General features: G+C 44.6%; 1 protein-coding gene across 3 annotated transcripts in view; it reads left to right on the forward strand.

The window, feature by feature from the left end:
* FAM91A1 (family with sequence similarity 91 member A1) overlaps positions 1-14,700 on the forward strand; it is a 44,597-nt gene that overhangs the window by 3,507 nt on the left and 26,390 nt on the right. For all 3 annotated transcript variants that reach the window (XM_084848829.1, XM_084848827.1, XM_084848828.1), the window contains exons 2-6: positions 479-563; positions 3,418-3,569; positions 6,495-6,552; positions 11,592-11,659; positions 13,592-13,705. In XM_084848829.1, the coding sequence (XP_084704955.1) occupies positions 479-563; positions 3,418-3,569; positions 6,495-6,552; positions 11,592-11,659; positions 13,592-13,705 (477 nt within the window). The remainder of the gene's footprint in view (positions 1-478; positions 564-3,417; positions 3,570-6,494; positions 6,553-11,591; positions 11,660-13,591; positions 13,706-14,700) is intronic.

The raw sequence follows: 14,700 nt of genomic DNA on the forward strand, positions 1-14,700 counted from the left end.
CATGGGTCTTATACTCTACAGGTTAGCAATAAGCAGCGTTTCAGCAGCATGCGCCCCTAGCATTCATTCTCAGCATAAACTAACACCACTTGGTTCTCAAGCATAGCCACCTGCAGCTTTAGGGTAAACAAGCTCGGCTTCTCAGTGATAAGACATTCTCCGCATTAGCGAAGAATGTTCTTGGAGCTGCTTCTCACCCTTTTGACTCATCTGGCTACATCAGGAGGCCAGTTAAAGGAAAACAGCAGCCCCCTGACCAAAGGCAGAGAGCATTGTGGATCTAAGCCACTCTAAAACTGCTAATAGCTTGGTTCAGGCCTGGGGCCGTACAACAAGCTTATTTACTCAAAAGGAAGTCCCATTGAGACAAATGGTACTTTCAAGCATTGTGTGCCCAAGAATGGGGTTAATTTGTAGACACTCAAGTTTAACACATTATGTGAAGCTTTTAACTAAATGAGTATGTTTTGTTTCATAGGGTCTTGGAAACTCACAGCGAGAATATGAGAAGCAAGTTGTGCTATATAGTATCCGCAATCAGCTACGGTACCGAAATAACTTAGGTGAGTAGAGAAATACCAAAATGGAAGATGGAAAATGTTTTTGAAAACTTAATATTGCTATCTCTTAATATACAGATTCTTCCTTCTGATGAAGTGGACAAGGTGCTTTCATCTGTAAAGCCGACCACCTGCTTACTTGATCCTTGCCCATCTTGGCTCATTATGAACTGTAGAGAGAGGCTGGGTGAGGGGATCAGGGCAGTGGTGAATGCCTCCCTTGAGGAGGGAGTGATGCCATCAGCCCTCAAGGAGGCAGTGAAAAGACTGCTCTTAAAGGAGTCCTCCTTGGATCCCTAAGTCTTGAACAACTTTCGCCCAGTCTTGAATCTGCCATTTTGGGGCAAGGTGATTGAGCGGATGGTGGCAATGCAGTTGAAGGCACACTTGGAAGAAGCCGACTATCTAGATCCATTTCAATCGGGCTTCAGGCCTGGGCATGGGACAGAAATGGCTTGGTCTCCTTGGTGGATGATATGAGGAGGGCTTTGGATAGGGGTGAATGCTCCTTCCTTGTTCTCCTCAACCTCTCAGCAGCTTTTGATACCGTTGACCATGGTATCCTCCTGGACCGCCTGGAGGGGTTGGGCACTGGAGACATCGTATTATGGTGGTTCCGGTCCTTCCTCTCCGGCAGGTACCAGAGGGTAACACTAGGAGAGGAGTTTTCGGACCCATGGCCGCTCACTTGTGGGGTGCCACAAGGTTCCATCCTCTCCCCGATGCTATTTGACATCTATGTGAAGCCACTGGGGGCTATCATCAGGAGGTTTGGGGTGCAGTGTCATCAATATGCAGATGACACGCAGCTCTACCTCTCGTTCAGATCTTCACCAAGGTTGGCCGTAGAATCCCTGTCCAAATGTCTGGAGACGGTGAGTGGCTGGATGGGGAGGAATAAGCTGAAGCTGAACCCTGACAAAACCAAGGTACTTTTGGTGGGAGACAAGAGGAGGTTGGGGGATGTTGACCTGGTGTTGAATGGGGTACAGCTACCCTTGAAAGATCAGGTCCACAGCCTGGGGGTCATTTTGGACTCGCAGCTGTCCATGGAGGCTCAGGTGTCAGCTGTGAGCCGGACAGCGCTGTACCAACTCCATCTGATACGGTGGCTATGCCCCTACCTTCCTTGACCATCTGCTCCCATCGGTAGTACATGCCTTGGTCTCCTCTCATCTAGACTACTGTAATGCACTCTACATGGGGTTACCTTTGAACACGGTTCGGAAGCTGCAGCTGGTACAGAACGCGGCGGCTTGCCTGATTAAAGGCAGCCGCCGGCGTGATCACATTATTCCAGTGCTGAAGGAGTTGCACTGGTTACCAGTTGTTTTCTGGGCCAAATTCAAGGTGTTGGTTTTGACCTTTAAAACCCTATACAGTTCTGGCCCAGCCCTACCTCAAGGAGCACCTCCAGCAACACCAGATAGGCCTCTCAGCAAGATCAGCCTCGGATGGTCCTCTCTGTCCCATCAGCCAGGACAGCTAGGCTGGTGAGGACGAGAGAGAGGGCCTTCTCTGTGGTGGCCCCCACTCTGTGGAACTCCCTCCCTAGGGAACTCTGCCATGCCCCCTCTTTAATGAGCTTCTGCCATGCGTTAAAAATGTGGTTATTCAGGCAAACATTTGGGGTGGGTTAAGGTATTTTTAGGGGTGGGTTAGGGTCCATGAAGTCACGAAGAGTCGGAAGCGACTGACCGAATAAACAACAAAGGGTATTTTTAGAAATACAATATTTTAATGTGGAATTTTATTGTTTTAAACTGGTGTACTAATTGCCCAGAGTGGCCAGGTGACAGGCCAGATGGGCGATTGAGAAATTTAATAAATAAATACAGCTGTAATACTACATTGAAGAAACATGTCAATGCTAGCTGTGTGCTCAGTGCTGAAGTTAATAAGCAGACAACTTCGACTAATGTATAGGAAGCCCAGATGAAAGAACAAAAAGGTACATAACCTGCTAAAAACTTAAGTTTGTTTTTTTTTACACAATGGCATAGGAGCAACTGAGGGAAGGCTGGTAGGGAATTTTTGCTCTCTATCAGAATGTACTTTACAGCTGTTCCCAGAAGGTGCTGACATCATTTATGTTTGTAAGCTGCCTTGAGCTTGAGCAGATCAGGAGAGGTGTATGCATTTTAAATAAATACATTGAAAAAACGTACATGCATTAACATGGAAATAAGTTCCATTAGCTTTATGAACTTGATTTTCTTGAATATTAATTCCACGAAATACGTTTTAAGATCTTGGTGTGCACATAAGTCGAGATTTACCTCTCTTACTGCTTTGCAGTCCATTTTATGCTATTATCCTATCTCTTATTCCTCCCCCACCCATGTGCATGCCTTGTAGTGTTTCCCTCCCTTGCTCTTAAATACTTCTTACTGGAGTGTCCGTGATTCTCAAGTATGCAGCAGAAGTATACCTTTCTGCATACCCAGTTCCCTGCACTGAACTTAGCCTCAGTTCTGCATGATGATATTGTTGATCTACAAGCTTATTCAGGTTCCTGAGCTCTGTTGGCTGGCTGCTCTCTTTTTAAGACTGTTGGATTATTGGGAACAATTCACTGACTAAATAATTACCCTGTATGTGCAACAAATTGTGTATGGTGCAATATGGCCTTTCTACCACTCTGCCATAAACTTCTATATACCTACCAACCCTCTTCCTCTTACTTTGTCTTTTTTCTTGTATGGATACACAGAGCATCCAAATCTCTATGCAAGTGGACCTCCAAGTTTGCTGTGGAACCTCTCCAAGTTTTCATTTGCACCCCATAAAAATCTAACAGTCTAACTAATTTACGGAGGCTGTTGCTAAATGTAATAATGCTTCTTTTTTCTCCCAGTTAAGCATGTCAAGAAAGATGAACGCAAATACTATGAGGAACTGCTAAAGTACAGCAGAGATCATCTCATGTTATACCCATACCACTTGTCTGACATCATGGTGAAAGGCCTGAGAATAACACCCTTTTCATATTACACAGGAATAATGGAGGTGAGCTTGGAGAAGTGCTTCAGGGAGGCGTATGGTGCCTTCTAGCAATTCATGCCACTGCAGCGTAACATAATGCCTGCCAACTGGAGTCATATGTCCGTTATTGTTAGCTTTTTGCCAGACTACTGTTCGTAATAAGTATCAGGAAACACATTCTCCATCACACCACTTTGACAATCACCCTTTGGGCTTGCAGCCAAATTACTGCAATGAAGGAACGTGCAAACTTGTTTTCAGAGGAAATGGCAAAAAGCCCTTGAATGTCTCCTCATGTGGCAGGAACAAACATGCGTATTGTAGTGCAATATAAATTGTTAATTGCTGATAACTGTGGTTAGTGGCCAGCTCTTTTCTAATTAGAGTATTGCCACTGAATTCCATGAAGCGGATCATTTATGTCCCCATTCTGTGGATACGCAGAACTGCAGTGGAGCACACCATGATTTGTGTGCCACTGTTGCTACAGCACCATTCTACATAGGAAAAGTGGAATTGTTATTATCTTGATTACCTCTTTTTTATCCAGTCCTTCCTCTAAGAAGCTGGGGGTGGGGGGATTTCATCTTGGTCTACCATCCCCCTGATGCATTTCCATTATAACTTTTTTTACTACTCTGCAAGGTGACTAGATCCAGAATTATATCTATGTGTTGAATTGAAAACCCTTTTAAGATTTATTTATTCAAAGCATGTTTATCCTGCTCTTTAGTCAAAGACTCTCAGGGCGGCTTATAAGAATCAATATTTCGAGAGTCTCTGCCTTCAGGCTTACATCTCTGCCCTTATAGTCTAAAAAGACACAAGACACAATGAAAGGGATTGGGAGGGAAGGAGGAAAAAGCCTGATAGTGATGCTTGATTCCGGTGCCCAGATGGTTGGGAGTATACCTATTCTGGAACCAATTTAACTCATGTTTGCACTGTATCTCTTGCCCTTCTGGGATGGCCTGTTCCTCTTTTCTCTTCTTCAGTTCCTCTTCTTTTGAGTTCAAGATTAATCTCTTTCTTCTCCCATCCCCTCAGGGCCAGATGTTTCCCCAGACTCCCTTCTAGTGCCAGTTGTGTGTGTGGGGGGGAGTTAGATGGTAGCCACTCAGCAAGTTGTATCTGCTTTATTCCCATCCCCTCAGGGCAAGATGTGGAGCCAGTGTGGTATAGTGGCAAGAGTGTTGGACTAGGAGCTGGGAGATCCGGGTTCTAGTCCCCACTCGGCCATGGAAGCTCACTGGGTGACTTTGGGCCAGTCACACACTCTCAGCCCAACCCACCTCACAGGGTTGTTGTTGTGAGGATAAAATGGAGAGGAGGAGGATAATGTAAGCCGCCTTGGGTTCCTAGCAAGAGGAAAAAAGGCAGGGTATAAATGCAATAAATAAATAAATAAATAAAAGAAAAATGTGTCCAATGAAGCCCTTCTGATGGCAGTTGAAGCCTCTAGACCTGCCCTCTCAGCATTCTTTTTTTCCTTTTTCTTTTTGCTGCATCATAGCTGATGACAGCTTTTCCTGGTGCTGTAGCGTCTAATGTTTGGGCTACAGGATATTTACTATAATCCTTAAACTGGTTAATCTAGAATAGTCTCAGAGCTGATACGGTGAGACCTCCCTATTCGCCCATGAAGCTTACTGGGTGGCCTTGGGCAAGCTACCTCCCTCAAGATAGTTGAGAGGTTAAAATGGGGAGAATAAATCTATGTATGCTTCCTTGGAGCAATGACTGGGTACAAACGTAATCAATAAGACATTATACCGGACAGTTTCACAACTGATGGCATGAGAATTGTGAAGTTCACATCTGTCTCTGTCCCAGTCCAACAATCTGTTCTTGGTGTGGGAGTGCCATTTTGTGCATAGAGCACATCAGTCACTCTTCCCCCACCTCCCTGCCATGCGTTTCAGTAGTGGGAGCACTGGAATGCATTATTTTAATGTGCAGATCAATTCTCTCAAGTGAAATGGATGGGACAGTCTGTGTGCATGTCTTAATCTGGTGGTCTTGCTTAAAATCAGTGTTTCCTTAATTTTGTGCATCTAATTTTAGACTACTGTCGGGATGGGGTTGGAATTTATTTATAATGCAGAACATTTCCAAACCAAGAGATAGGCCAAGTTCACATGTAATGACAATTCACAGGTTGTTTAAACCATGGCTTTAATTTTTAAAAATCTTATAGCTTTTCTGTGTGTGTAAGTTGAAGGATAAAGCAGAACAGTAGCATCTATTGTCTCTACAAACTATCAAATTTGCTCAGTTTAAACCTATACATTTTTAAAACACACTGAAGTAGTCTGTAGAAAATTTATTTCACAAAAAATGTCTGGGGAGTAATGATAAAATGTGACACCCTTTCTTAAGGTAAATGTGCTATCAACAACAACCCATGGGTTGTTTAAACCGTGGGCTATCAGGGCTGCTAGTGATGGAATGAGCGCACTGATTCTGTCATGTTCACCACTTCTGTTTTGAATCAGCTTTAATCAACAACCCAGCAATGGGCTGTTTGATGTGACATCCAAACCAGAAACTCTGGGTTGTTTAGTGTTAAACAACTCATAGTTTAACCCAACAATCACCCATGGCTTGTTGTTGGGTTAAAAGTTTGAGTTGTTTCTCCTTCAACAACCCAGAGTTCCAGGTTCGGACATCCCGAATGGGGCATTCCTGGGTTGTTGATTAAACCTGATAGAAAGCAGAAGCGACAAGTGTGCGGGAGGCAACATGCTTGCTTGCAGCCCTGCCAATTCATGGGTTAAACAACCTATGAATTGGCGTTGCATGAGATCCAGGTCATAAAAACAAAGCCCCAATAAGGTTGAGTTTGGAAGCAAAGTTGGTTTCACATATGTACTGATATAGCATCAATGCACAGTTATGAAATAAGAGGCTACAAAGTGACACTGTAACTTTTCCTTTTCCTTTATAAAGGATATAATGAACAGTGAAAAAAGCTATGATTCATTGCCCAATTTTACTGCTGCAGATTGTAAGTATACAATTACATTTTGTTTCCATGGGCTAAATAAATGTCTATTCTAAAGACATTTATTTATTTATTCATTCATTTATTTCATTTCTATACCGCCCAATAGCCGAAGCTCTCTAGGCGGTTCACAAAAATTAAAACCAAACAGCATACAATAAAACAATTTAAAATATGTAGAACATTAAAACCACAATATAATAATACAACCACAATAAAACCTAGCAGCAGTGCAGGAGTTTAAAATACAGATTTAAAACAACAAAGCTAAAAGTTTAGAAAGCTAAAATGCTAAAATGGCTGGGAAAATAAAAAGGTCTTCACCTGGCGCCGGAAGGAATACAGTGTAGGTGCCAGGCGAACCTCACTAGGGAGCTCATTCCAGAGCCCAGGTGCCACAGCAGAAAAAGCCCTCCTCCTAGTAGCCACCCGCCTCACTTCCTTTGGCAGGGGCTCACGGAGAAGGGCCACTGAGGATGATCTTAAAGTCTGGGCAGGCACATATGGGAGGAGGCGATCCTTGAGATAACCTGGCCCCAAGCCGTTAAGGGCTTTAAATGTTAATACCAGCACTTTGAATCGGGCCTGGAAATGGACTGGCAGCCAGTGCAGCTGGAAAAGTACTGGCGTAATATGAGCTTGCTGGCCAGTCCCTGTTAACAATCTTGCTGCCCTATTTTGGACCAGCTGAAGTTTCCGGACCGTTTTCAAAGGCAGCCCCACGTATAACGCATTGCAATAATCCAAACGAGAAGTTATCAGAGCATGGATAACTGTAGCTAGGCTCTCTGTCCAGATAAGGGCGTAGTTGGTATACCAACCTAAGCTGATAAAAAGTGCTCTGTGCCACTGAGTTCACCTGTGCCTCAAGTGACAGTTCTGGATCCAAGAGCACCCCCAAGCTACGAACCTGATCCTTTAGGGGGAGTGCAACCACCTCCAGAACAGGTTGAATATCACCTAGCCAGGCAGACGAACCACCCACTAACATTACCTCCGTCTTATCTGGATTGAGTTTCAGTTTATTGGCCCTCATCCAGTTCATTACCATGCCCAGGCCCTGATTCAGAACAGCCACTGCCTCACCTGGTTTTCATGAGAAAGAGAGGTAGAGCTGAGTGTCATCCACATATTGATGGCACCTCAGCCCACACCTCCGGATAACCTCCCCCAGCAGTTTCATGTAGATGTTAAACAGCATGGGGGATAAAATAGAGCCCTGTGGAACCCCATGACACAATTGCCATGGCACAGAGCAATAATCCCCCAGCACTACCTTCTGGAATCGGCCATCCAAGTAGGAGCGGAACCAGTGCAGTGCAGTGCCTCCAACTCCCAGCCCAGACAACCTATCGAGAAGGATACCATGGTCGATGGTATCGAAAGCCACTGAGAGGTCCAGGAGAATCAACAGGGTCACACTACCCCTGTCCCTCTCCTGGCAGAGGTCATCCCACAGGGCGACCAAGGCAGTTTCCGTTCCACAACCAGGCCTGAAGCCCGATCGAAATGGATCTAGATAATCTGTTTCATTCAACAGTGCCTGGAGCTGTCCTACAACCACCCACTCAAGCACCTTGCCCAGGAAGGGGATGTTGGCCACTGGCCTATAATTGTTAAAATCCTCTGGGTCCAGGTTAGGCTTTTTCAGGAGTGGTCTAATTACCGCCTCTTTTAAAATGGCAGGCACCACTCCCTCTCTCAAGGAGGAATTTACAACCTCCTGGACCCAGCTGAACATCCCCTCCTTGTTTGATTTAATAAGCCATGAAGGGCAAGGGTCAAGCACACAAGTGGTCGATCGGACTTGGCCAAGCACCTTGTCCGCATCCTCAGGCCTCAGTAACTGAAACTCATCCAATAAAACTGGACCAGACGGTGCTCTGAAAGCCTCTACCAATGGAACTGCATTAATCGTGGTGTCCAATTCATGATGAATCTGAGCAACTTTATCTTCAAAGTCCCTTGCAAACTTATCACAGCGTGCCACCGAGGGTTCCACTATCTCTCTCCCTGGCCCAGAATGTAACAGGCTGCGAACCACTCGGAAAATCCCCTCTGGACGACACTGAGAAGATGCAATGCTGGTGGAAAAGAACTGTCTCTTTTCCACCCTTACTGCCACAGAGTAGGCTTGATAGTGGGCTCTTACCTGTGTTCGGTCAGACTCAGCACAAGTTTTCCTCCACCTGCGTTCTAGCCATCTCCCCTCTTGCTTCATTGCCCTCAGCTCAGGTGTATACCAAGGAGCTGGCTGGGCTCTGCTCAGAGGGAGAGGGCACTTGGGCGCGATCGTGTCAACCGCCCAAGGCATCTCTGCATTCCACAGAGCGACCTGGGCTTTGACAGGAGCACCAGCCATACCAGCAGGAAAATCTCCCAGGGCCCTCTGGAATCCATCGGAATCCATTAATATCCGGGGGCGGACCATTTTAATAGGTCCCCCACCCTTGCAGAGGGGGAAGGCTGCCAGGACTCTAAACCTCAGCAGGAAGTGATCTGACCATGACAAAGGGACAGATGTTAACTCCTCCACTTTCAGATCACCATCCTCCTGCCCAGTCGAGAAAACCAGATCAAGCGTGTGTCCTTTTATATGCGTTGGGCCGATGACATGTTGGGACAGCCCCATCCATGGTTTTCATGGCGGCCATGAAGTCCTGAGCCGCCCCGGATACAGCGGCCTCAGCATGGAAGTTGAGATCTCCCAGGACCATCATCCTAGGGGTACTCAACACCAAGTCCGAGACCACCCCCGTCAGCTCAGGCAGGGAGTCTGATGGGCAGCGGGGTGGGCGATACACCAACAGAATCCCTAATCTGTCCTGGATACCCAACACAAGGTACAAACACTCAAGATCTGCACTTGAATGGGCAGGAAGCCTAGAGAGGGAGATTGAATTCCTATAGACCACGGCAACCCCCCCCCCCCCCCCGGACCTTCGAGTCGGTGTTGGTCCTGCACTGAGTACCCAGGAGGGCACAACTGGGAGAGAGTGACCCCTCCCAGTTCCCCCACCCAGGTCTCAGTAATACATACCAGGTGAGCCCCCTCATCCACAATCAAATCATGGATGAGGGAGATTTTATTTTGGGCCGACCTGGCATTCAGCAGCAGCACCACCAGGTCCGAGGGCAGTCTGGTAAGGCTGCCAGGAACCGTCAGGTTGGGGGAAGAACCAGAAGAGGGGACAGCTGTAAGGTGTCTAGCCCCTCTTCTCCTCATCTGGCCTGTTAATCCCCCAACACCATACCTCCCCCTGCCCGTGACCACAGTTATGGTGGCACCTCCCCGACCCCCTGAGTTGCTCAATAGTCCTCCCAGGCACATATTAAAATGTTAGGATATAAAATGTACAACAGTGTAAAAGAATATAAAAGAGATAAAAGAGAACAGCAGCTAAGAAGGAGCAGATAAAGTCCACGTTTGCCCCTTTCTCCCTAGTCTTTAAAGCTGCTGCCCTCTGCTGCTGCTATTTGCTGCTGGTATCTGTGGCTGCTGGTGTCTCTGGAGAGGCAGGTGGGTGGGTCTTCAGGTGCTGTTCCATGCGACTGCAAGTGCGATGCTAAGTGCGCACTTAGTGTCGTACTTGGTGTGATGCCGAGGCGCATGCCGAGGCGCTGCCTCTGGCAGCCCCGCCTTAAGTACCTGTTTGGTGGGGGCAGAAGCAGGCTCAGGATCCACCTGGTACAGCTGGCTGGTCCTCCTTCCCACAGGCTCCTTCCCAAGCAGCCTCCGGCAGTAAATATATCTCCTATTTGCAAAAGCACCACTACATTATAGTTCCTTTTTGAAGTTATAACACTTGTTTAAAAGTGCTTTTGAAATTAGGATTAAGTGCCTGACATTCATAAAGAGAACCAAAGAGGCACCAATAACAAAATAACAGGAAAATAGTTAAGAAAATAAAACACCAGCCCATCAAGTGCCTGTCTTGTGGATAATTGTTTATTGTCTCAGCTATAAACCATAATAACATTTAGATTAAATTTTACATCATTCCATTGTACCCGCTTCACAGCCTTCCACACTGGCTTTCACATAGTTAGCTGTCAGCATACCACCCTTTGAAGCAAATGTAGCCACTTACGAGTAATTTATACTTCTCAATAAGAGGAATGAAAGGAAAGGTTCCTCCTGTGCAAGCACCGGGTCATTACTGACCCCTAGAGGGACGCCGCTTGCACTGGCGTTTTCGTGGCAGACATAGCGGGGTGGTTTGCCATTGCCTTCCCCAGTCGTGACGACCTTTCCCCCAGCAAGCTGGGTCCTCATTTTACTGACCGCGGAAGGATGGGTGGCTGAGTTGACCTGAGCCGGCTACCCGAGACTCGGCTTCCGCTGGGATTGAACTCAGGTCCTGGGGAGAGTTTCGGTTGCAATACTGCCGCCTACCACTCTGCGCCACACGAGGCTCTCTCAGTAAGAAGGAATTGATTTTCTGAATTGCTGACTATGACCATTGCTGACCTAGAAGAGGGACAGTAATAACTCACTTCAGTATTTGTCTCTGTAAGAAAACCATTAGGTTTTCCCCTTCTCCATTGTCCCAACTGCAAGTCCTGGATTTAAAGCCCACACTTCCAGAGCAGACTTCTAAGACAATAGATTGTCTTTGGTAAAAATGATAATAATTGCATGCATAGCCTGAAACCTCCAGGCTGTAAAAGACATAAGGAAATCTTTTATATTTCCAAGCCAGTCAAATACTATTGTCATTTATGAGTGTGCTTCAGATTGAATTGCCAGGCATCTTTTGAATCAAGGGTGAAGTTATTTGGTGCTATATATGCATATTGTAAACAAAACAGGAACATTATGAATATTTCCTACTGAATGTATTGTAATGTCAAATGGTAATGTTCAAATTCATCTTCTCATAGATGGATGCACCCACTGGCCTTGCTAAAAAGAACAACTCTCCTTGCCTACAAAGCAAAAGATGGAAGCAGTTTTAGAGGATAGTATCCCTGTGTCTCAGAATACTTTCATGAATGTAATTCTGTTTTAAGGAACTTACGAAAGATATTTATTTTTACAGGCCTAAGGCTGCTTGGCATAGGACGAAACCAGTACATTGATCTAATGAACCATTGTAGATCATCAAAAGTATGTGGTCAGTTTTCTTTGCTTTTCCCCTCACCCTGTTCTCCATCTGACATAATACTCATAGTCTATCCTAGAGATGTATAATATGCCTTTAAAACAAGAACGTACATTAAAAAGACCAAATAATTTCAATCTCAAGTACAAAATGTTTTGAAACCCCACCTGCCATTCTTGAACTGAGCCTTGGGCTACAGAGAACTATCAAAATAAAAAAGGCTTGCAGCACTTTGGAAAGAATCATAGACGTGAGTCACTCTAGTCCAGCTCTCTAAAACAGGTTGCAGCAATAATCTATACTTCGAACATCCCCGATAGATGCCTAACCAGCCTTTTTTGAAAACCTAGAAGGAGAGACTGCTCTATTTATTTGGCTTTGGAAAGCAAGGGGCATTTCACACTTCTGAGCCTGTCATCAAAGATAGCTTGATTTAGCTGAATACAAATGGCAGTTTACCAATTGTTAACTTGCCATGGTGTGAGTCCAGTCACCTACAGTCTTCTGCCAAGTTCTGCCTTTCTATTCCCCAGATTGCTGATCACATGCAGTAAAATTCCCACTAACACCATTTGGCGGAACATTATTTCTTTATTAAAATTAAATCCTGCCCTTCAGAATGTTCTCAGGACAAATGACACTTGATAAAACAACAAGAATAAAACAATTGAATAAAAAGTGATTTAATTACAACAGCAGAGGTAAAAGCAGTCAAACAGGAGGAGGTTAAAACCAAGCTCAGCTGAATTTTTTTATAAAGTTCTGGGGAAATAAAATTGTCTTCATCTGCCACCCAAAAGGCAACAAGGTAGGAACCATGCAGACACTCCCTAGGGAGAGCTTTCCAAAGACAGGGTGCCACAGTAGAAAACTCTCCTCAGTTGCCACCCACCTCACCTTAGAAGGCAAAGGCACCTGGGGAAGGGCCTCCAATGAAGATCTCAGTTAAATGGACAGGTAAATGTGACAGAAGGTAGGCCTTCAGTACCCAGACCCCAAGACAGTCAGAACTTTGAAGGTAAACATCCGCACTTTGAATTGTGCTCTGAAATGTAAACCAGTGAAGTTGTGTCAACACTGACATAAGCTGTTCCCCAGTTAGCAGCTTAGTTGCTATATTCTGAACTAACTGTAATTTCCAAGTGATCTTCAAAGGCAGCCCCACGCAGTGAGGGTTACCAGAGCTGTTAGATGACCATCTAAGGGTTATTATGCTAGCTGTGGTAAATTATCACTTGGTAAGATCCTCTCATCTCATTCAATGTGTCATTCTATGTGCCTGGTGCATGGAAAGTGTAAGCAAATGGCAGTTCTCAGCCAAGTTTGCAGATTATGATGGGGCATAATGGAGGAAGCAGATCTCTAGGAATATTAACCACAGGGCATTGAAGACTTTATAGATCAAAACTAATTCCTTGAATGGTGTTCAGAGATTTGTAGGGTGTCTGTGCAGTTGTTGAGAGTTGCTGTTACATACAGCCGTGCTAGATTGCCCAGCATCCAACCCAGTTTGGAGCCGTGCAATCAGTCACCCCAGAATACATTTACGTGAGCCTAGTTTTGAGATTACAGAAATACAAATGACTATGCTTCAATTTTTAAAAATCTTATAGCTTTTCTGTGTGTGTAAATTGAAGGATAAAGCAGAACAGTAACATCTATCGACCCTAGAAACTATCCAATTTGCTCAGTTCAAACCTACACATTTTTAAAACGCACTGAAGTAGTCTGTAGAAGATTTATTTCACAAAAAATGTCTGGGGAGTAATGATGAAAAGTGACACCCTTTCTTAAGGTAAATGTGCTTTGGGGGCTCAAAGGCTTAAGTATGCTTTATTCAGAAAACATGAGTATTAGTTGCTTCTGTGTTATAAGGTAGTAAATTTGTCACCCTTGTCTTTGACACGTGCAATCTCAAATGGACTGTGCCACTTCAGAAATTTTTCAGAAGGAAAACAGCTCGTGATCTGCTACCCCTGAAGCCAGTAGAGATTGCCATAGAGGCTTGGTGGGTGGTACAAGCTGGTTACATCACAGAGGATGACATAAAGGTATCTTCACACTACTTTTCTGATTTAAGTAAACTTAAGCTTTCACTTAAGTTTAAGTTAAGTGAAACTTGTCACTTAGATAGTTTCATCCCATTCTTCAGATCAGGAATGTTTTCAGATCACATTTGTTATGATCTGAAAATGTTCTTTTGTAAAGATGTGAAGGCCTGGGGAAAAATTGGAGGAAAATGTTTTTATTTTTACTGGTTCCCCCTTTATTTCCCCCCTTTTTTCTTTGTTGTATTTTTTAAGGCCTTCACATTTCTATTCTTGTGGCGAATACATTTGACACAGTTGCTTTACAGTTCTAGCAATAATGGCATTTCACTGAAAATGGGTCACATTGCTTTACGGATAATGCCTATGATGTTAGCTGTTACAGTTTAAACAGTGTCCTATGCAAGGCTAGCAGGATACCTTAACATACCCCTGAAATTCCCTTGTAACAGCTTTTTGCTGGTGCAAACATATAATCACTAAGGGGCTTATATACAGGGCCTGTTCACACAATCACTGTAGCCCACTATGGTTTATTTAAGCTATGGTGGATTGCGATGTGTGCCATCCTCCTTTCTGAATATGCAAGCCACAGCAGGTGGGCACCATGGCTTGTTGTGTCATTTGAGAACCTAGGCATTGTGGGTTATGCAAAGGTTAAACAACTCTCACATAACCTTAGAACAACCCATGATTGTGTGAACCTGGTCAATATCTCCAGCATCCCATATTCAGAGATAAACTGTTTCTGAACATGGGAGTTCCATTTGCCCATCATGGCTAATAACCATTGATAGAACTGTACTCTCTGAACTTGTCTGATCTTTTTTTTTAAAGTAATCTAAGATAGTTGTAGCCTCATCATATGAGATTGAATTCCCTAAGCTAATTATACATTAAATAAAGACGTGCTTTCTTCTTGTCTGTCCTTATCCTGCTGCCATAATACTTGGATTCTAGTATTATGAAAGGGGGGGGGGGCTTTTCCTAGTGAAAGT

This window comes from Heloderma suspectum, chromosome 4, assembly GCF_057233095.1.
Source record: "Heloderma suspectum isolate Gila_16-S chromosome 4, 16-S_ref, whole genome shotgun sequence".
In the NCBI taxonomy this organism is placed as follows: Eukaryota; Metazoa; Chordata; class Lepidosauria; order Squamata; family Helodermatidae; genus Heloderma; species Heloderma suspectum.